General features: G+C 42.2%; 2 protein-coding genes across 3 annotated transcripts in view; both read right to left on the reverse strand.

Annotated features, from left to right (window-relative positions):
- LOC149464557 (integrin alpha-IIb-like) overlaps positions 1 to 15,459 on the reverse strand; it is a 57,833-nt gene extending 42,374 nt beyond the window's left edge. For both annotated transcript variants that reach the window (XM_089674556.1, XM_089674555.1), the window contains exons 1-8: positions 15,314 to 15,459; positions 11,835 to 11,965; positions 7,572 to 7,666; positions 5,279 to 5,450; positions 3,964 to 4,013; positions 3,201 to 3,246; positions 639 to 752; positions 490 to 534 (exon numbers count right to left, since the gene is read on the reverse strand). In XM_089674556.1, the coding sequence (XP_089530682.1) occupies positions 490 to 534; positions 639 to 752; positions 3,201 to 3,246; positions 3,964 to 4,013; positions 5,279 to 5,450; positions 7,572 to 7,666; positions 11,835 to 11,965; positions 15,314 to 15,453 (793 nt within the window). In that variant the 5' untranslated portion in view covers positions 15,454 to 15,459. The remainder of the gene's footprint in view (positions 1 to 489; positions 535 to 638; positions 753 to 3,200; positions 3,247 to 3,963; positions 4,014 to 5,278; positions 5,451 to 7,571; positions 7,667 to 11,834; positions 11,966 to 15,313) is intronic.
- Positions 15,460 to 19,311: 3,852 nt separating this feature from the next.
- The window catches only part of LOC149464558 (integrin alpha-IIb-like), a 55,241-nt gene continuing 50,858 nt past the window's right edge, over positions 19,312 to 23,694 (reverse strand). Inside the window, exons 29-30 of the mRNA XM_089674557.1 lie at positions 19,605 to 19,727; positions 19,312 to 19,495 (exon numbers count right to left, since the gene is read on the reverse strand). Coding sequence (XP_089530683.1) covers positions 19,430 to 19,495; positions 19,605 to 19,727 — 189 coding nt within the window. The 3' untranslated portion in view covers positions 19,312 to 19,429. The remainder of the gene's footprint in view (positions 19,496 to 19,604; positions 19,728 to 23,694) is intronic.

The raw sequence follows: 23,694 nt of genomic DNA on the forward strand, positions 1-23,694 counted from the left end.
CAGCTTCTAGGGTCAGTTCACACATGCGTTTCAGTGTACTTTTTTCTGCATCCAAAATGCACAGAAAGTAGGTTATATGGTTGTCAATGTCCTAGTGCTTGCAGTTCCAGTATGTTCTGATTGCAGAAAAAAAGTAGAACAGGCTCCATTTTTCCTGCACAGAACTGTACTGGAACGCGGTAAAACATGCCAAAAATACACATGCAGAAGGGCATCTGGAACGTATCTGGACTGCATTTCTATGGTGTCTTGTGGAACACAGAAGAACCTTGTGTGCATTGGAGGAATCTACCATAGGACTTTCCAAGAGGTATGACGAGCCAACAGGCGAATCAACCTACTAATGCCTGTTCAGAAATGAAATATCCAGTTATGTTTCTTTAGAAAAGAATAATGAAGTCCAATCTAATGCAAGCCTTATGAGTCCGAGGACCATTGTGCAATGTAAAGGCTGATTCAGCATGCAAGAATCATATTTCCATACTGCACCTGGAAAATTATCCTCCGTAAATTCACCGTAAGCGACTGCAAAACCTGAAAGAGAAAGAAAATCAAGACCACTCTTGAGGCTTCTTCCTTTTGTATTTTAGTACAGGATTCCTACATTTCTGATAATAGAAGACGTTATCTCTATGTACCTTTGTACGAGTCATTCACAAATATTTCTCTTGATATGCGCAAGCTGGGATATTTCTGTATTATGGAGTCTGATGCTTGTGGGATGTTGGAGAGAGGCATTGCTGCATATAGTCCTAGAGGATGGGATAAAAGAAATTAAGAACCAGAGGCAAATGCTGATAATAGAAACTAAACCTAAACATACGGCAAACTGGTAAAAACATAGTTGAAACACGTGTATGTTTACTGTTTACTTATGAAAGGATTCATAACTCTATTCAGCAAGTCTTGCGATTCACGCACTATGTAGACAGGCACCTGCCAGGCGGGTGACACTCTTATTATCTGGTTTAGTAATTAGCTGAAATAAAATTGTGTTGGATTCAACTTCTGTGTCTTATTGAAGAGTTACGCTGCCTGTAGATGGTGCCAAGTCAGCAGGTGATAGACTGGTCTGGGAATATTTCGATTTTTAAGGATAATAAGTAATTTGTATGTATGTATGTATGCATATATATATATATATTTATATATATATATATGTATCCTTTATAATCTGTTGGTTGGGATGGTGTTGGGGTTTTGTTTATTTTTGATTTGCCTGCCTTGTGCTTGCAAGCGGTTGCCGAGTCCTTCTGTTGTCTTTTTCCCTTTGAATGGAGCTTGCTGACATCGCACACTGATCTCCAATCCAAGAGCATGCCATTTTTGGGGAAAGGCATCAGAGGGAGTCTGAGTGTGACGTCATTGCGTACCGGCGTGCTGCCTGACACTGCGGCTGAACGCTTTTTACTATTCACTGCTTGAATTTATGCACCTAAAATGTAAGTGCAATACTTTTTAATAAAAGCAAGTTTGAATTTACTGCACTATGAAGCTTCTCCTGTTTATGATTTGTATATATCATTACGGTGAGGGACATTTGAAGCTAAGGTTGATAATTTATTTGTCCAGACACTCTATCGATGAGGTCATACAATCGTTTGAAGGTCTGACAGTGTGAGTGCCGGCCTGGATTTCGGATTATGCGCTTTTGATCTCTATAATTTGAGATCATTTCTCTTTGGTAAGAGGCCCCTCTTTTCTCCATGGAGCAGTTTGGCGCACAGAAGTACTTTATGTGAAGTATACAAGCATGGAGCACTTTTGTCATGTTTTGGACTTTTTATGTATAAGAATTTTTTGTATTGGATGTTTTCATTGGGGTGATTTCTATTGCGCATGAGTTATATTATATTTTCTGCAGGTTTTTTGCACTGATTGTTCAATTATGTGTACATTTATGATTTAAAGGGGCAGCACACTTTTTATAGTATGTTGTTATTGTGTCCAATATTCAGGATATCTAGGTTGCAGCAGTCCATATATACAGTTCTTGGCCGCGCGCAGAATATAAGTTATAATTAATTTTTAGGGTGACAGACTTGGTCTAAGGAGGTATGTCAATGCATGAAGCACCATTTGAAACAGAACAATGATGCTAGGTACTTGCTGCTATACTGACAATATATTCTGCACATTCAGGAAAGTCACATACGGAAATAAAAAATCAAATACATATGTAGCGCCCTCTAGCTACATAAGATTTTTGTCTGTGAATCAGAGGTTTGCTAGAAGCCTGGGATGAGTCAGCATGGGAGTGAGGCAGTGAGGTTACCTCAGGTCACACTGGGAGGCTCTACAGGTCTTCTGGAGCCCTCACACCCTTCTAGAAACTGCTGGAACTTTGTAGAAGAGGGATGGAGGAGGGGAGGAGGCATGGATTTGTATGCTGGAGGGAACTTGGCCTATCCCCAAGCAGGAGGCCTGGCATGGTGGCTAGGTCAGCCTTTAAATGTGAGAGAGCCTGAACAGTAGGGGGAGTCAAGTGGAAGGAAGGTGCTGGTGTATGGAGCCTGGGAGGGGGCAGAAGAATCTCCACTGTCCCACAGTCTACTGGGAAAGACAGCCTGTCAGCAGGGAATGAGCCAGCCCAGGGCAAGGCCTGAAAGCAGCTGCAACCCACTAAGCTACAGGAAAAGGACAGTGTGAGTACTTCTACACCCCCTGGACCAAAGAAGGGAGAGGGCGCGGTCAGGTGCAATATCCAACTAGTTCTCACTGGGACTACTTCACTGTAGATCATGGAATCCCATGCTCAGGGACATTCTTAAAACACCTGGGTGGTTGAAGAGATTTTCATCTGGGGTCTGAAAAGGTTCATCAAAGGGGACTTAGTGCTCCTTAGTAGACTGGTTTCTGATTATTTTTGTATATTATTGTGGAGAAGTTCGTCCTCAAAGTTGTACAGTTCCTTGGTCATCCCATATACCCCTAGACCCCATCCAAATTGTTAAACCCTAAAAAAAAAAACAAAACCAAGCTCAAGGACTGTTTTACTGACTTTGGTTGAGAGTGATGGAAAATGCATGCTGCCTGGCTGTGTAGAGCTTAGGGGGGACCCAAAAACTCAGCGGCCTTCAAGAGGGTAGCTCTACACATATTACATACACAAAGGGTCTGGCTTTTTACTTCTCTAGACTACCAGAGACCTACAAGAATAATAAAACTCAGTCAGCTACATTTTCTTTCAGAATACCTACCTTCAAAATAGTAGCCTCCAGGTGCTCCTGCTAGTAGCACACCCTTCTGCAGAAGAAATATGTATATATATAAAAAAAATTCAAATATTAAAGGGAAATTATAATGGTTTATGGTCCACTTCATTATTTTGTTTTCTTTAAGCGGATGTTTTTACAGCTGAGTGGCTCCCAATGCCAGTGAGACCCATTGATCCAATAGCTAAAACTCCAAAAACAAGTGGAATAAAAGTTATACTGTATGTGGGAAACATGAAGTAGTGCCTCCTGATCCATAGTCACCAACATTCCCAGAAAAAGGGAAAGACAAACTGAAGTTCAGATTTTTAGGTTGTTCTTTTTGTTTGCTCAAAAATCCATAAAACACCTATATGTGTTTTAGGGGTCTTAGCATACCCACTTTCTCAGGGTTTATAAGACTGGAAACATGCAAAGAACTACTTGGTGGAATCAGTGTGTTGTTATGAACATCTCATCCAGCAATTATCAGAGCAGTCCTACGGTTGGTATTGTAGGACATAGAGGATTCAATCCGAAAAACTGCTCTCAATACACATTGGCATGTTTTATGAATTTTAGGACAAAGAAAGGGAAAAAATGATAAACAGCCTCTGACCAGATTGTGTACATTTGATGTTCCTACACTCAGATTAATTACCCCGACCCCCCTCACCAGTAAAGCCAGGCCTCCTTTGGGATCTTTGATTGAAGACCTGAAAACCCTCAACCAGCCCCAATCCCAATCTGATCCTTGTCAAAAAATCACCTTGCTTATATCTGTGCTGAATCCAATCTCACAGAACCGGTTATCTTGTGCTGAAAATTAAATGAGAAACGAATAGACAATGTTTAATTCAGGTCCTGGTTACTCACTCAGTAATAACATTCCCATGATATACCTACAAGGAAGTTTTCGGGAAAATCCGAGCTTCATTGCTCTCAATTGTTGTGTAATAGTGACATATTGTCCTAGCAGTTTGCAGAACAATACGGGTAGTATTAGCACAGTGATGATGCCATTGCCTTTTTTATGATGTTGTTTTAGTGTACAGTGAGAGTTTGCTGATACAGATTACCTGTAAGCAGCAATTAGTTTTTTTGTGAGTTTGCAAGTCAAACTGATGTTAGATGGTTTGTGATCGTTTGCTACGGGTTATTGCTCTTCACATTCATTTTTGTTTTTTTGGCCTTTTTGGCATATTTTTGAAGTGTGTATTATTGCCCTGTGTCCTGATTACTGGTAATCCACATTTCACAGTAGATACCATTGCCATGCCATCTGGAATATTAGTGGTCTAATGACATCACATAGAAGGTGCCATTGCTCTACAACCTGGAACACCAGAGGTCTAATGACATCACATAGAGGGTACCATTGCCCTGCCACCTGGAATACTAGAAGTCTAATGACATCATATGGACGGTACCATTGCCATGCCATCTGGAATATTAGTGGTCTAATGACATCACATAGAAGGTGCCATTGCTTTACAACCTGGAACATCAGAGGTCTAATGACATCACATAGAGGGTACCATTGCCCTGCCACCTGGAATACTAGAAGTCTAATGACATCATATGGAAGGTACCATTGCCCTGCCATCTGGAATATTAGTGGTCTAATGACATCACATAGAAGGTGCCATTGCTCTACAACCTGGAACACCAGAGGTCTAAGGACATCACATAGAGGGTACCATTGCCCTGCCACCTGGAATACTAGAAGTCTAATGACATCATATGGAAGGTACCATTGACCTGCAACCTATAATGCTAGTGATCTAATGACATCACATGAAGTGTACCAAAGACCCACCTCCTGGACTACTAGTGATCTCATACCATCACATGGAGTATACCATTGCTCCACCTCCTCGACTACTAGAGATCTAACGAAAAACCATGGAGTATACTTTTGCACCACATCCTGGAGTACTAGTGATTGAGTGACATCATATGGAGTTTGCCATTCCCGTTTCCTGGACTGCTGATAATTTAATGACTTCACATGAAATGTACCTTCGACCCTGCCTCCTGCGTTATTAGCGATCTAAAGAAACCACATGGGGTGACATACAGACCTGAATCCTCAAAGAAGTGATATCTTTCTGTCTTAGTGTCACGGCAAGGAGCAAACTCATGGAAGTTCTTCAGGTCACCAGTGAAGTAACAGGCCCCAGTGGGTGTTTTCCCCGATTCATCAGAAATATCCTTGCGGTTCACAAAGTTATACCGCTGGAATGGAGCACAGGCCTGGGGGTGGTACCAAAGGATAGGAGTGGTCACAGAAAATAACACGGGATATAGTAACAAAAAAGTGAAATTCCACCAAAACCTGGTATATATCTAATCAGTTCAGGTTGTGGTTGATCTTCTGGACCTGAAAATGTAAAAACACTCTAGCTGTATTGTAAGATACCTTCCACTATAATAAACAATGTATGCTTCATATTTATTGATTTCATAAACTGATTTATATGTAGCCAGCTTTACCTGGAACATAAGGGGGGGGCGGTTAGATGAATTACATGCAATGCTGAGCTGTAATGACCATTTTGGGAAAAAACTAAATTTGGAGGAAAGCCCTGCCATCACCCGGGATCATAGAGATGCTGAGCTGTGGATTTTGGGAAGGACAGAACTTGCTAGGAGCAACGACAAGGATCAAGGACGAGGATCCCTGTGGAATGTAGTCCCCAGGGATCCTGTATTAAAGATTGGCTCTGAAACTATACAGTATATCCCAGCATTACTAGAACTGTTTTGGAACTTGGACAATCACAGAGAGGATGTGGTGGAAGACTCAATGTGTAAAAGGCTGCTGTTGTTGAAGTGTTCATTGCCATTTTCCATTGTTTGATTGCTGAATTATTGTACATTGTTGCAATGATTATCCACCCTTCAGCATTGGTGTGTAGGATAGCATGGTGCAGCTTGCAGAGCATGGGCACTGGGAACAGGGAACCTCAAAAAACAGTGTCTCCTTTGGGAGGATAAATGCTACATGTTTAAGATAGTATATTTTGATCCATAACCCTAAGAAAAACTATCCTCAGGAGGTACAGTGTAGTGGGACATGTTTTCCGCAAACACAGTGGGCTTCCTGTGTGGTAATCTCATATAAGAAAATTATCAACTTTTTTTAATTTATTACATTTAATTAATTAATTATTTTTATTTTACACTGTTGCTTTATTTTTTTTAAATCACTTTTATTGCTGTCACAAGGAATGTATATATCCCTGTGACAGCAATAGGCATGTGACAGGTACTCTTTATGGGGAGATCTGGGGTCTGTAAAACTCAAAATCCCTCCTCTGCACTTAAAAGCTATCAAAACACCAAGATGGGTGTTTTTGAACGCTTTTGAGTTTTTAAAAATGATATCCATGTAAACCAGAAGTGATGACTGGTCATCACTTTTGGGTTACCATAGCGGAGAGCCAATTCTGGTTTTGTTTGTCTCCCTGACCAGCTGGCAGATGCGCTGGTTGGTGGATCAGGTTGGTGTACAGGGATCCAGAGCAAGCCGCAGATGGTAAAGGGGGGGGGGCTCCCATCCAGCTGCTTGCAATAGCAATCGAGCAGCTAGTCAGCTGCTCTGATTGCTGTTACAAGAGAGCCGACTGCTGGTTCTACAAAAACCAAGCAACATCCTGGTACAACCATTTGAAGACCAGTGACGTACCAGGTAAATGACTGGTTGGTAAGCTGCTAAAAACAATGCTGCCATCTAAATATGAAAAAGCTGGCTGGTTAGGGTGTTGATGGTCTTGCCTTGTTAGTAGTAATACTCCAGCCAGTCCTTGGGGGACCTAAACAGCAACAGTGTTTTTGTGTTTGGTCCATTGCTATTGCTTCCCATGAGAATAAACCTGCATGTGGATGTTCGTCTCTTTCCTTCACACATTCTATAGAACAGATTAATCCCAGCATCTGTGTTAATGGAACAACTGCTTCTTAAATGAAATGTCCACTTGCCATCCAAAGTCTATGGCTAGCTTAATATTCTTACAGGTACTTATATAGCACCATCAATTCATGCAGCGCTTTACATATATATTGTACATTCACATCAGTCCCTAACCCTCAAGGGGTGTACAATCTAAGGTCCCTAACTCACATTCATACATACACATACTAGGGACAATTTAGACAGGATCCAATTAACCTACCAGCATGTCCTTGGAGGGTGGGAGTAAACCAGAGTACTTAGAGGAAACCCACACAGGCACAGGGAGAACATACAAACTCCAGGCAGGTGGTGCCGTGGTTGGGATTCGAACCAACGACCCGAGCACTGCCAGGCGGAAGTGCTAACCATTTGGTCACTGTGCTGCCCACATATATTAATAGACCCAAAATAATGCCTACCACAATGCTGGTGTTCCAAGATCTAACAGTTGCTCCAAGCCATTGATCAGACCTATCGATGCTCATTATCCCATCTTCTGTTTCTTCCTGGTCACCTATTCAGGAAAACACTTGATAGATTATTTGTTTACTTCTTGTGACCCGTGGTTTTATATATCGAAACTGAATTAAAAGAAACTAGAGACAAGTAGCCAATGAGATACTTGTGGTAATTGCTAATCCATATTAGTGACGTGACAGCTAAAATCTAACTTTCTAAGCGTTCCACCTTTACCGTGCTGTGAAAAAGTATTTGCCCCCTTCCTGATTTTTTATTTTTTTTGCCTATTTCTCACACTTAAACAATTCAGATCATCAAACACATTTTAATATTACAGAAAGATAACCCAAGTAAATACAAAAATGTAGTTTTTAAATGATGATTTAATTTATTAAGGGAAAAAGCTGTCCAAGCCTACCTGGCCCCATGTGAAAAAATAATTGCCCCCTAAACCCCCTGCTGCATAACGCAATTGCTCTCGAGCGTGAGGTCAAAAACTGATGGCTGGACATTCTTCTTCAGGATTTTCTAGGAGAGCGCAGAATTCACGGTTCCATCAATTATGGCAAGTCATCCAGGTCCTGAAGCTGCACAGCAGCCCCAGATCATCACGCTACCACCACCATGTTTGAACGTTGGTATGATGTTTATCAAATGCAACTTTTTAGGAAAAATATAATAAAATGAATTTGAGTACAAACACACACAATGTTATACCCATTTGTTTGGTATAATATAAAAGATGAGGTTGCGTCAAGTAAAAAGATTCAAAGCATGTCAAGTGTTAAAATTGTGTGCGCCCGTGATATCGCAAAAAACTACGTTACCCACAAATCTCCATAGGTGGCGCTGTAAAAGTCTTTACAGCTCATCAGTGTAGAGTTAACCAGGAGCTCATGTGCTAGAATTATTGCTCTCACTCTGACATTTGCAGCGATATGTCACATGCAGGGGCGGACTGACAACTCATGGGGCCCCCGGGCAATAGGGGATCATGGGGCCCCTGTGTCCTTGCCCAAACTCAAAAAAGCCTATGAAAAAGGTACCAGGGGCATCTCATGGGGCCCCCTACTGACCCCGGGCCCTCAGGCTGTGCCCGAGTTTCCAAATGGTAAGTCCACCTCTGTATGTCACATGTGTGGTGCGACCGGGTTTACATAATCCAACAGAAATCTGCGGGGTTAAAGTTCGCCTTGGCTTTACTGCTCAGATAATGGATGATCTGAAATCAGTAGTGACTACATCATTATCACTTTCATTATTTTTTCACAACAGGGGAGATCGAGGGGTGGATGGAGGAGGGGGGTGGTAGCTGTGGTGGTAGGGGGGGGGGTGTAGCACTGCGCTGCCTGCTTTGTGAAACTGATCAGAGGCTATACAGCCACAGCATCACTTTCATTTTCAGGCCAGGAGCTGGTTGAACAAAACCGGCACAAGCTGTGATCAATGGTACACTCCTTGGATGTGGGTAGTACGTATAAAGAGCTGAACTAGTTGAGCACCCCATCCATTGGGCATCTCCCTGAGTTTCCAAACACCTTCACAGTGCAGTGCAGCCTATACCTGTGTTCAAGCAGCTGCTCCGCCTCCTTCCTCAGCCAATAACGTGCTGTGAGTTGCCCCGGAACCCCCCCTCTTCCCTAACTATCATATTGGATTAAAAAGCTAGCCCTATAGAAGAACTAGGGGCCCCGATGCCCACCACTGCTCCATATCCATATCACATAGGGGGAGGTGAGCCTGACACCAGCAAAAGAATGTGACTGTGCGACTGTGACTAGCGCACTGTGTTTTACCAGTTGGATCAGCGGTCCCAACCACAGAAGTCATTGCATCAGAGGGTATGTGTGGTCTCATCTTTACATCCCAGCTCCCAGTCATAGCTTGTCTTCTTGTGGGTGACCCCCATCTCTTCAGTTCTCTCCTCCCTCTGTTTATCCCTTTCCACTCTTGTTCCCCCTCTGCTCTCTCTCCAACAAAGGAGCTTATTTTATTCCCACTGACACAACAATTGGATTAAGTTTATTTCAACTGACACTAGTGATGGGATTTATTTTTTGCCACTGACATCAGTGAATGAATTTATTTCAATATCACCGACGCTAATGATGGGACTTATTTTATTCCCACTGACACAACAATGGGATTTATCCCACTGACACCAATGATGGAATTAATTTAATTTCATATGACACCAATGATAGGACGTATTTTATTTTCACTGACACCAATTATGTAACTAATTTTGTTCTCACTGACACCAATGATGGGATTTATATTATTCTCACTGACACCAATGATGAGACTTATTTTATTCCCACTGACACAATTAAAGCGGTCATATCGGTGCGATTTCAACTTGGTCAGAGCCGCACCAATTTCTAAAGCAGTGCATGCTCTACTTTAGGTGTGACTTGCATAGACATCTAGAGGATGATTTGATAATAAATGGCTTCATATGATCATCATCCTTTAATAAAAGAGCATTTTGTGGCATGATCAGTCATATTTTCAATATCAATGCCAAAATTTCACAATTTCTGCCAGGGTATGCAAACTTTTGAGCACAACTGTATGCTGCTCCAAAACCTGGATATATCTTTCAGCATTGATGGTGCCTTTCCAGATGTGAGAGCTGCCCATTCCTTACACACTAATGTACCCCATACCATCAGAGATGCCAGCTTTTGAACTCAGCGCTGATAACAAGCCGGAAGGTCCCTCTCTTCTTTAGTGTGGAGGACGTATGTCCAATTTCAATTCATCTACCTACAGAACAGTTTTCCACTTTGCAACAGACCATTTTAAATGGGCTTTGGCCCAGAGAGGACAGCAGCGTTTCTAGATCATGTTCAGATATGTCTTCTTTGTGCGATAGAGCTTTACTTTTTTGGATAGCACAACGAACTGTGTTCACAGACAGTGATTTCTGGAAGTATTCCTGAGCCCATGCAGTGATGTCCATCACGCAATCATGCCTGTTTATAATGCAGTGCAGTCTGAGGGCCTGAAGATCACTGGCATCCAAGATTGTGTTTTGACCTTGTCCCTTGCCCACAGAGATTTCTCCAGATTCTTGGAATCTTTTGATGATATTATGTATTACAGATAATGATATATTTAAAGTCTTGGCAATTTGACGTTGAGAAACATTATTCTAAAATTGTTCAACAGTTTTTAGATACAGCTTTTCACAGATTGGTTAACCTCTGCCCATCTTTACTTTGAGATACTCTGACTCTCTAAGATGCTCTTTTTATACCCAGTCATGTTACTGTCCTGTTGTCAAGTAACTTAGTTATTGATAAATTGTTCTTCCAGTTCTTCACTAACTTTTTGTCGCCATGACCCAGTTTTTTTGAGACATGTGTACTTCACTGAGTCTTCCTGTCAGTGAGTATCTGCTTGCCTTTATGATGGAAGATTATTATTATTATTATACAGGATTTATATAGCGCCAGCAGTTTGCTCAGCACTTTACAATATAACGAGAGACAATACAGCAACAATACAGTTCAATACAAGAGGGTTAGGAGGGCCTGATCCTTGGAACTTAAAATCTAAGATGTACACAGATATTCTGACAGGTCTGCAGGAGATTAGCATGGCACCACTGATCTGATTTTTTTTTTACCTGCAAAAAAATGTGCATTTATAATTTTTTTGTTAAAAGGTGAACTTTTCCTTTAATGTGGAATGTATGTAGGTTGCTAAAGAACATAATTTTTTATTACGTTGCTATGGGTTAAGTTCCTGTTTAACGATTATTCTCAGGTCCCTCAACAGATTTGGGAGTTAACCACAGCAATGTGCCCTTTATCTGTTTTAACATGAGATATCATTAAATGGATCCAAATTAAACTCAGTGGCTACACCTATGTGCACATTTGTATTCAAACTATGAAAATGGCCATTTTAATATCAGGATGTGCCATTTAGACATATATAATAAACAGAAGGATGGACACATAACGGGTTAAATAATACTCTTACATTCTGGAATCTGCAGTTTTGCTTTGTCCTGGTTAATACAAGGGCAGTTTACAGAAACCATGAGGGATGCATGGCACCCTCATTTGACCTTGTAATGGCTGCAGAAGGTAGGTGTAGATGAAAATTGTGGTGGTGGGATCCCAGCACTGGGGTGCATTCAAGAGAAAGAATTTGTTAGCATGTGATCCAGCTTGCCAGCAAACACACATATCTGAAATAATGGCTTTCACCTGTTTGATCAAAGGGTATCGTGGAGCAATTTGTGACCTCTGACCCCCATGGACACAGGAATACGCCGCCAGTATTACTGACATCCTCTTCTGATGTGTTCAGCCTGGGAGCCCCAACAATAATGTTCATCCTAAAATAAAAATGGTGGATCAGGGTGTATAATCCATGCTGTGCAGTGTAATTATTTAGGCTATGTAGGAACAAGTTAAAGCTGAACTAAACCCTCCAATCGTTTATAGCCAAGGAGGCTGACATCTTGGCCTCTGTTTGATCTGCAGTGGCCATGGTGCTGCACATGTGATCCGTATGACACAGGAGCGGACTGACAACTCATGGGTCCCCCGGGCAATAGGGGATCATGGGGCCCCTGTGTCCTTGCCCAAACTCAAAAAAGCCTATGAAAAAGGTACCAGGAGCATCTCATGGGGCCCCCTACTGACCCCGGGCCCTCGGGCAGTGCTTGAGTTTCCAAATGGTCAGTCCACCCCTGGTATGATACCAGACATGTGATGGCTTGGCAGTTCAGTTAAGACCTCAAGCAACTGTGGCTGTTCTCATTCATGACATCCCTTAAATGTAACTTTTTGGGAAAAATTGAAATTGATGGGTTTAGTCCCGCTTTAAACTTTTAGGACCTAATGAAAATGCAAGAACAGATAAGAAAAAATGTCATCAAACAAAAGATGAACACAAGCATCATTAAAGGGATTGTAAACTCTCACCTTGTAAAACAACCCATTCAGTTTAACTCCTGGTTCACATATGTGCGGCCGTGCGGGCTGAGATTTGCATGGCCACGAGAGCCCATTCATTTGAACGGACTCCCATGCCCCGGGACACGCAGGGAAGACGTCCCTGCACTACTTTGGAAATCGCAGCCTGCACAGGAACCGAGGTTTCCAGTACGGTTGCGATTTTCAGAGTTGGTGACATGCCAGTAAAGTTAATGGCACTCGCCTGCGGGTCCCGCATTCCTCTGTGTGGGTAGTGCGGCTGCAGGCATTCCCGCAGCGACACCACCCGTACAGATGTGAACCAAGCATAAAACAGAAAAGGAAAAACATTTATGTATACATATAAAAAACATTATAAATACCTTTTTTTCCCCTTTTTTATAAGTGATCACATTCCCTCTGTTCTCAGCTGCATAGGAGCTTGGGGAGGAGAAATGGCAGCATACTGAGGCTAGGTTCACACTGATGTGGTTCCTTTTGAATAAATTCTGTAGTGCGATTAGAAGGATTACAGCCAGTGTGACTTCTCTTGTGTTCCACTGCATTTGCAAGTGCAATTTTTTTCATCTGCGATTTTAATTTAATCTCTCTCTCTCCTCCCTCCTCTCTCTCTTCTTCCGCCATTCTCTCTCTTTCCCTCTATTGCTCTCTTTGCCTCTCTCCCTCTCTCTCTCCCCCCCGCTTTCCTTCTCTCTCTTACAAAACCAATGTGTTTTCCAATCAGTTTCCATTCATCTATATGCATCTAAAAATCACATCAAACACGCACAGGACCCTCTTTTAAATTGCATAGCATTCTGACTGCATATATGTGGACACTTTCCATAGAAAAACAAATTCACTTGTCATGCGAATCAATGCGTTCTTGAATGCAGCCCAAATGACATCAGTGTGAACCAGGGCAGATCTTCTGATTGAAAGGCTGTGCCTGGGTGGTGTGTCAGGACAAGTCTGATTATTGGCGGAGAGCCCAGCAAAGCTAGATAACTGACCACGCTGCGCTCTTCTGCTTAGTGTGGTCAGTTTTTAATAGCAAAGGGAATGGCAGGAACACCAGGGATTTCACACAAAGGAAGCAATACACAGAAAACTGGATACTTTTTCATACTAGGACGTGATACAACAGGCACATATCAGAATATGGCATTTTGGGTTTGCATATCCTTTAAAAGCAACTTTGTCATCTAACAAAATGCTAAAATCTAACCCTTGGTTGGCAAGCACCAACAGGTACCAATAAGTATTTTCTGTTTGCTACACTGTAAGTAAATGGTTTTCCTTCGCTTTCTTTCTCGGGGACAATGGTCACAGTACAAATAGAAAGCTTGAATCTCCCCAATTGGGACACAGGACTCCCAACCCTCCCCTTCATAATCCCAGGACCAAGTCACTGATGTCTTGGCATTGCTTTGTGGGAAGAACCTAGTTTGCTCCAGTCTTGGACTGGTGTTTTGAGGGACATAAAAAAACATTAGTGTATCCCTAGAAAACAACCTTTATTTTTAGTTTTTGAGTGGAGAAGGGTTAGACCTTCTGTCCAATTTGTTTGGTGTCTGTGTCCCAATTGGGGAGATTCACGCTTTCTATTTGTACTGTGACCATTGTCCCCGAGAAAGAAAGCGAAGGAAAACCATTTACTTACAAAGCTTTTGATATAAAGTGTCCCTCTTTCCTATTTTAGAAAGTTGGGAGGTATGAATCAGGGCTGAGAACTCTTGAGAGGTGTACTGAGGTAGGGTGCTCTGATTTTTTTTTAGGAAGCTATGTAAAGCAACCTTCTGGCTCCTCCAGTCAGCCATTATATGCCTGCATTGCTTAGAAAAGCAGTGACTTAGGTGACAAAATCACTAGGTCAAAAAATCAAATTAGCCTGTTGATATGCTGCATTATACACACTACTGCGATGCACAACATAGCCTTTTTGAATGGCACCCAAATGCACTAAACCAACAGCATGCAGGTGACAACACACAGTAATGTATTATTACTCATTGTGTGCAGAGCACGTTGTCATGCAACTGAACTATGGTTAACATGCTGCATCAGACCACACAAGTGTGAATGGGGCAGTTAGTGGTGATGGGTGTTGTCCTGTGTTATGGGGGTGGGGGAGGATTGTCCCAACCAGGTTATAAGTGGTGGAAGTATTAGTGATGATGGGGTTACTCCAAGTTGTAAAGAATTAGGTGTTAGTGATAAAAAGGGTTGACAAGGGTTATGCCAGGTTATAAGAGGGTTATATTAGTGATGATGGGGGTTGCTCCTGGAAATAAGGGGGAGGGTTAGTGATGATGGGGATTGACAAGGGATGAGTAAGGTTTTAAAGGAGAATGCTAGTGATGGTGGGAGTAGTCCCAAGTTACAAGGGGGTCTTAGTGATTGAGGTTGTGCCAGGTTATAGGTGGCGGTTAGTAATGGCAGGGATTATTATGGGATTCAAGGGGGGTGACTAGTGATGACGGGAATTAACAGGGATTGTTCATGGCTATAAGGGAGATGTTAACAATGACGGGAGTAGTCCTTCTTCTGCAGTCTAAGTAACCAAAACATGAGCGAAAAAGCCAACATGTCAGGTGACACTCATTTTAATGGCGTAGGTAGCTGGGTGGAGCTGGGAACTTATATCGCTCAATGACAGCTTATAATTTATCAGAAGTATTCATGTTGGATGGAATGACTCCTAAAAAGAAGCCATCATTCTCTACTGTAAAGCATGTAGATCCATTCTTATTTTTGATACATACCGGTTGTCTGCAGTTTGGTAGAAGTCAAAGGAAAATCCAAAGTAGCTTCCTTTAGGTCCATAAAAGATCTGTGGCTTGTGCATATCCAGATTTAGGGCATGAGTATAGAAAAGCATCAGAGGTAGCAGACACAGCTGCATGGTGTTCAGTCCTGTTACATATGAGTAAACCACACTCCGACCTCTCTACCTCCTCCTATAATCTAAACACATATATCAGCACATATCTTCTCTACAGCTCCCACGTCTATGCTGCTTCTCGGTAACTTCCTAGAACACCACTGTACCATGCCACATCTTCCCATCACTGATCCTTATCACAGCAAGTTCTCATTTGTATTTTTACACTATTTCCTCTACTATCGGCATTTTCTTTACCCAGCTGTGTGCCAGTTTAATTCTCTGGAGACCATCACCTTTCACCCTTGAAGTCTGTAGTTATAAGAATTACTGCAAGTTGTGTTTGAATTCAATCATGCTTTGCCCAAAGAGACCCATCTGACAGACCATCCATTTCAGCCGTCATTTCTATAATTTGTGCATTTAGCATATTTTATGTATTATTTTCGATAAAAACCTGCCTAGCGTAGGTATTTAAAAGCCCTGACACTGCTGCTGGGGGGCCGCCATCTTGGATGTGGTGTCAGCAGGCCAAGCTGACTCAGAGCTGTCAATGAAGTGACACTATATTATTCCCCATCGGGAAGGGTGTTGGGGGATGAAGAGAAGGGAGGGGAAGGGAAAGAGGAAGAAAAGAACTAAATATGAAGGAAGAGTTAAAGTAAGCAAGCGCAGGAAGGGATGGCGGAAGAAAGGGAAGGGGTGAAGGAAGGAAGGGAACTAGGAAGAGAAGAACAGAAGTGAAAGGAAGGGTCAAAGAAAGGATGCATGGGAAGGGATGGTTGAAGGAAGAACGGGGAAGAAGGAAGAAAGGGAAAGAGAACAGAAGGAAACAAACTCTCTTTCACTGTTTTATTACTTATTTGTTTGGTTGATATGGATTAATGCATTACAAACCTCATCAGTCTTACTGTACTGTGTTTTTTATTAAGCCTGAGGACAACCAAACTGGACTAATAGGAACACACCTTGAAACTGTACAGAAACCTCCATTCCTGCTGAACTATTAATGCAAATGGACTGTGGAGATTTATTGGCATTTAGCAGGTGTTAGGATAAGACTGGAATTTAGTGCTAGATACCAGCTAAAGAAGTGCTGGTCCTTAAACTAGCATTCCTGCCATACCTTAGTGAAATTCCACAGGGGGAACCCAGTGAAACGTACAGATACTGCAGGAAGACAGGGAGATCTGTTACTTGGTACAGGGAGGCTGATTTAAAAAAAAACAAAAACATTGTTTACTTTAATGCAAGAGGGAAAAGTCAGAACTCATAGTCATTCAACAAGAAAAATTCTTTAAACTTGCCTACCGGGCACTTTCACCCCCGTCCTGCCCAGGCCAACTTGCAGCTTTTAGTGCTGTCCAGGGGCGGACTGAGGCCAGGGGCCCCCGGGCAATAGGGGATCATGGGGCCCTGTGTCCTTGCCCAAAAAGCCTATGAAAAAGGTACCAGGGGCATCTCATGGGGCCCCCTACTGACCCCGGGCCCTCGGGCAGTGCCCGAGTTTCCAAATGGTCAGTCCGCCCCTGGTGCTGTCGCACATTGAATGACAATTGTGTGGTTACACTGTACCCATATGAAATTTGTTTCATTTTTTTTCACACAAATAGAGCTTTCTTTTGGTGGTATTTAATTACCGCTGGGTGTTTTATTTTTTTCACTGTTTTTGCACTGATGATGCACTGATATGCAGCAATGATGGGCACGGATAGGTGACACTGATGGGCACTGATAGGTACTGATGGGCGACACTGATGGGCAGCACTGACAGCACTGACTGGCGGCACTGCTGGACACTGATGGGGGACACTGCTGTGCAGCACTGATAATCAGTGCCCTGATTATCAGTGCAGATCTCCCCTGTCACATTTGCCGGTTATCAGCAGTACTTTCCTCACACTGTGACAGCGTGAGGAAAGTGCTGCCGATAACCAGCAACTGTATTTACTTTGTGATCTGCTGTGTGATCACGTGGTAAAAGGCCGCTATGAATGGCCTTTTACCCCATCACGTGATCAGCTGTGTCTGTAGGACATAGCGATCACCGACAGCGCTGGGTGCGTGCCGCTGGGTTTGCGCAGGGGGCGCTTCCTAGAAGGACATCCATGGACGCTCTCCCAGAACTGCGCTGTAGCTGTCTTTCAGCTATAGCGCGGTTGGGAAGCGGTTAACAAGTGTAGAAAAAAAATAACCGCCATACAAGTTATTGGTACAAAAAAGATTTATACTGGCTAATCAATGCATAGGTAGCATTTGAGTGAGTTGATTTTAATTGGTTTAAAGATAGTGACTTAGCACTGGGGCTTTTCTACTGTACCCCTTATAACCGGGACAAGCTCCACCATTACTAAGCTCCCCCCATAACCAGGTACAACCCTCATCATTACGAAAACTGATAACCCAAGACAACGCTTGTCAACACTAACACCCCTCCTGGGACAACCCTCATCATCACCAATACTTTCTCTTATAACACAGGACAACCTTGTTATCCCAAGCCTCCCTTCATCATATTCTGGGACTACCCCTATCATAGCTAACTCCCACCCCCCTGTTTACCCAGTACAACCCTGGTCATACTGGCTGGAACCAGACCTCTGTTGCCACTAAGGTAGTATCTGAATGGACATCAGGGATTGGAAATCCAGAAAGACACTATGGCAGCTCTTCATAGAGTTGGAAGCAAAGCTCTAGTGTAGAAAAGCATGGACCGAAGGTGCCTCTAAGTGTTGTATTGGCAGTTTTATTCACATACAAAGTTAAAATTTCACTTACAAGAAGCCAAGCGTGACAGGCTCATCATAGTATTGTCAACCGATGTTCCTGATGGTGTGGGATAGGGGCCATCACGCTGTCGCTGAATGGCTGGACAGCCCCTATCCCACACCACCAGGAACATCGGTCGACAATACTATGATGAGCCTGTCATGCTTTGACTTCTTGTAAGTGAAATTTTAACATTGTATGTGAATAAAACTGCCAATACAACACTTAGAGGCACCTTCGGTCCATGTTTTTCTACACTAAAGTATAGCTAGTAAACATTTCCCTTATATGTATTTCATGTGTGCTCTTAGCGGTTTGCCTGGAGTTCAGCTTTAACGTTTTCACACAAAAACCTCAGCAATATCAAATCTTTATATTATTTATTCCACTTTTCTTAGAATCACCATAATTCTGAGTATAGGTAGGATGGTTGAGCTATTTTTTCCTATATCCAGCAAAGGGGTTGATTTACTAAAGCCAGAGAGTGCAAAATCCAGTGCAGCTCTGCATAGAAAGCAATCCACTTTCAGTTTTTTTTTTGGTCAAAGTTTAATTGAACAAGCTAGAAGCTGATTGGCTACCATGCATGGCTGCATAAGATTTTGCACTCTCCAGTTTTGGTAAATCAACTCCAAAGTGTACTTCCATTATTGTTTACATTAATTCCAATCTCCAAACTGTTCATCTGTTATTGGTTAGACTCAGCCCTGTGGCCAGCAGGAAGGAAGAGCTCTCATAACCTACCTATCATTTATCTAGTGCAGTCTAAAAAATAAAGAGGCACCTGATTGACCGCTATGAAGTACAAATCCTTTTTCTTTCCCATTAATTTTAATTAGTTCAATCAGAAGTAAACCATCCTCTCCTTTACAGCCAAGGAAGCTGCCATCTTAGCCTCTGTTTGATCTGCAGCTGCCATGGTGTTGCATATGTATTCTGTTATGACACCAGACATTTGATGGCTAAACAGTTTGGTTAGGAGCACAAGCAACTGTGACAGATATCATGTTTTGAAAGTAAAAGTTTTGGGAAACAGTTAAATCAAGGAATTTAGTTCCACTTTAACTATAGAAAATCTACAAGTACGTACATAAAAAACGCCACAAAGGCTAATACTCAGTGTTTTAATAGGAAGTTGGCAAATGTATACAATAATGTACAAAACTGTAACGCATTTGTGTTTAATTTTTATAAAAAAAAAAAGCGTAGGCAAAATGTGAGTAGTCTATTATCTGTCTTCGGCTAAATCTTCTTGATCATCTGATGGGGGTCGTGTCCTTCTGAAGAATCCCAGCTAAAAAATAAATTGATAAAACAATATTTATTTAGATTAAATAAAATCTTTCTTAGATCGACTTTTATGGGAAACCAGTTGACATGATGGCGGACATTTTGCAGCTCACCTTCCACATGACAAATACAAACAATGCCAAGATAAGCAGCCCCCCAAGAACTCCTAGGATTATCCACCACATAGGAATCTCTTTTTGTCCATCCGGAGTCACCCACTGAACCACTGTGACAGCCTGGGGTAAGAGGAAGAGATATCAGAGAGGAAAAATACAGTAAGAAATCATTTCTTATGTTGTATATAGGGACACATTTTCAAATCATTCTATTAATTTCCACATTGTATTTCAATGACTCCTAGTCTCTCCCTGTTAATCTGAACAATCTTGAAGTTGGTAAACTTTGTGCATTTACTTCCTTGAATTATCTATGTACAGTCATGGCCGAAATTGTTGGCACCCTTGATATTTTTCCTGAAAATCAAGTATTTCACACAAAAAAGGTATTGCATTAACACATGTTTTGCTATACACATGTTTATTCCCTTTGTATGTATTGGAACAAATATAAAACAGAGGCAGAAAAGCAAATATGACATAATGTCACACAAAACCCCAAAAATGGGCTGGACAAAAGTATTGGCACCCTTAACTTAATATTTGGTTGCACACCCTTTGGAAAACATAACTGAAATCAGTCGCTTCCTATAACCATCAATAAGCTTCTGACACCTCTCACCCGGAATTTTGGACCACTCTTCCTTTGCAAACAGCTCCAGGTCTCTCTTATTGGAAGGACACCTTTTCCCAACAGCAATTTTAAGATCTCTCCACAGGTGTTCAATGGGATTTAGATCTGGGCTCATTGCTGGCCACTTCAGAACTCTCCAGCGCTTCTTTGCCATCCATTTCTGAGTGCTTTTTGACGTATGTTTGGGGTCATTGTCCTGCTGGAAGACCCAGGATCTTGGACGCAAACCCAGCTTTCTGACACTGGGCCCTACAGTGCGACCCAAAATCCTTTGGTAATCCTCAGATTTCATGATGCCTTGCACACAGTCAAGGCACCCAGTGCCAGAGGCAGCAAAACAACCCCAAAACATCATTGAACCTCCACCATATTTTACCGTAGGTACTGTGTTTTGTTCTTTGTAGGCCTCATTCCGTTTTCGGTAAACAGTAGAATGATGTGCTTTACCGAAAAGCTCTATCTTGGTCTCATCTGTCCACAAGACGTTTTCCCAGAAGGCTTTTGGCTTACTCAAGTACATTTTGGCAAACTGTAGTCTTGCTTTTTTATGTCTCTGTGTCAGCAGTGGGGTCCTCCTGGGTCTCCTGCCATAGCGTTTCATTTCATTTAAATGTCGACGGATAGTTCGCGCTGACACTGATGCTCCCTGAGCCTGCAGGACAGCTTGAATGTCTTTGGAACATGTTTGGGGCTGCTTATCCACCATCCGGACTATTCTGCGTTGCAATCTTTCATCAATTTTCCTCATCCGTCCACGACCAGGGAGATTAGCTACAGTGCCATGGGTTGCAAACTTCTTGATAATGTTGCGCACTGTGGACAAAGGCAAATCTAGTTCTCTGGAGATGGACTTGTAACCTTGAGATTGTTGATATTTTGCCACAATTTTGGTTCTCAGGTCCTCAGACAGTTCTCGTCTCCTCTTTCTGTTGTCCATGCTTAGTGTGGCACAGACAGACACACAATGCAAAGGTTAAGTGAACGTCTCTCCTTTTTATCTGCTTTCAGGTGTGATTTCTATATTGCCCACACCTGTTACTTGCCCCAGGTGAGTTTACAGGAGCATCACATGCTTGTAACATTCTTATTTATCCGCAGTTGTGAAAGGGTGCCAATACTTTTGTCCAGCCCATTTTTGGAGGTTTGTGTGACATTATGTCGAATTTGCTTTCTTTCCTCCCTTTTTTTGTTTTGTCCCAATACACACAAAGGGAATAAACATGTGTATAGCAAAACATGTGTTAATGCAATACGTTTCGTGAGAAATACATGATTTCCTGGAGAAATATCAAGGGTGCCAACAATTTCGGCCATGACTGTATGTAGTTTTTGTTGCTAGGTGAACACTGGCCGAAGCTTGGAAGCAACTGATTCTTCACTTTGGAGGTGAAACAGGTACTATGGTAGACGGGAAATTTACTGCGATTCCTAATGATATCCATCCTACATTTCTCAAAATCATATGAACCTAGATCATTCCCTTCGCTTGCTCTGAAACGGTCCCACCCCCCACAAAACAAAGGCTGCAATATGCCTTGCTGGACCCCAGTGATCTCCCTGCTCCCCACTCATAATTCTTTTCCTTCATCTAACATAATTATTTTCCTTTCTATCTCTCCCTTATTCATTTACTCTTCTTTTCCACTACTCCTTTTCTCCATCCTTCGGCTGGATTCTTCTTGATCTATGTGTTTTCCTATTCTCCTTTCTCTTGCTTCTAACAATAGGGATAAATGCCATATGATGTACAATCCTGCAACATAGTGATCATCCTCCATCACTATGACCTTCAACACATATGATCCCAGCATATTGTACCACTTTAACCTAAACCACCATTGCCAGTTGTCCTCTTAAAAACCCTTTGAGGACCAAGGGACGTATTTGTCCCATGTTTTTAATTGCCTGTATCATCTGATTAAGAACTTAAAACTCTTTTTTTTTTTTTGGTTTGAGTCAAAATATTAGTTCATATCAACAAACAACAAATGGATCTAGCTTTTTGCCAATTATTTCATGAAATGGCTTAGTTACAGCAACTGAAGTGTACGAACTTTAAAAACAAAAAAATTGATTCTTTTGGCGTTCCAAAATCTTACGGTCCTCAAAGGGTTAACTGACCAGCCAATACTTTCACAAACCCATATTTTCTGTGAAATTTAATCCTCCTCCCCTTTTTTTCTTTTAAATTGATGCTCAACAATCCCAGTACTGTCTCTTTGTACCCCTGTGATGTTTTAATAATAATTGCAGGCATCTGCATTTTATGCATTGTTATTGTTCCATCATGGACCAATGTAATTATATATATGACATACCTGGCTGATGCTGCTGGAAGCTGGAAATCACTGAAGCATACATCGCTACTCCAGTAAATGCCACTTGCTTCTAAGGCTACGTTCACACTAGCCTTGTGTGCAGGCGGCAGAGAGGCGTTTGGGAAGCGTTTTTACCGCTTCCCAAACGCCTCTGCCAATTCTGCACATTACAGCACATGGTGCTGTTCTAACAGGAGCGTTTGCATCGCGTCGCGTCGCGGCAAAACGGACGCCTCTGGACGAGTCAGGAGGCTTTGAAGCCTCCTATTCTCGTCTATGGTGCCGCTCCGCAAACGCCCGGCCGGCGTTTGCGGTGCGGTTGCGACGCGGTTGCGGGGCGTTTGCGGAGCGGTAACACCACTCAAACTGCATTATAGGCGTTTGTGGGGTGTTATTAACGCTCGGCAAATGCCTAGCAACCGCCGCTAAACCGCGCATGCGGCGTTTGCGGAGCGTTTGCCGAGCGTTAAAAAACGCTCCGCAAACGCCGGACCAACGCTTGCCAAACGCTATAGGGGCGTTTGGCAAGCGTTGGCAAAACAGCCTAGTGTGAACGAGCCCTAAGTCCCGTATTGAGCAGCTGGCCTGATGCATTGTGAATACAGGTGGTCAGTCGACCATTTAGAGAATGATTTGCATTTCCTGAAAGGATGCAAAGTATTCCATGATTGGATGAGGTGAGATTGTGACATCACCGCCGTGCCTCTCCACATTTTCCAATCAGAGAATGCTTTGCATTCATTCAAAAAATGCAAATAATTCCCAGAATTAAGTGGAGATTATTGGAGTGGCGGTGTCTACTTCAGTTATTTCCAACTTCCAGCGGCATTGGCCAGGTAATTCATATACTGTACATCGGTACAGTGGTCCAAGCTGCACCAATGTAACTATGTATAACATACCAATACCTGGAATTATTCTTTAATTATTGTATTTACTGTACTTTCTAAATGCCTTTTCTATATGCCAAAATATAAAGAATAGAAAAACTCTTTGTAAAAGTGAATTTATGTTATTTACTCCCTCTTGTTCTTCATCACAATTATTCACTGTTTAATAAAGCAGACGTAAAGGCTTCAAGTGGTTGTCTACCATTACATATACCCAGCAAAGTGACCATCTCAGGTGATACATA

Source organism: Staurois parvus, unplaced genomic scaffold (assembly GCF_062004578.1).
Source record: "Staurois parvus isolate SC_StPar_1 unplaced genomic scaffold, SC_StPar_1.0 ptg000151l, whole genome shotgun sequence".
NCBI classification, from domain to species: Eukaryota; Metazoa; Chordata; class Amphibia; order Anura; family Ranidae; genus Staurois; species Staurois parvus.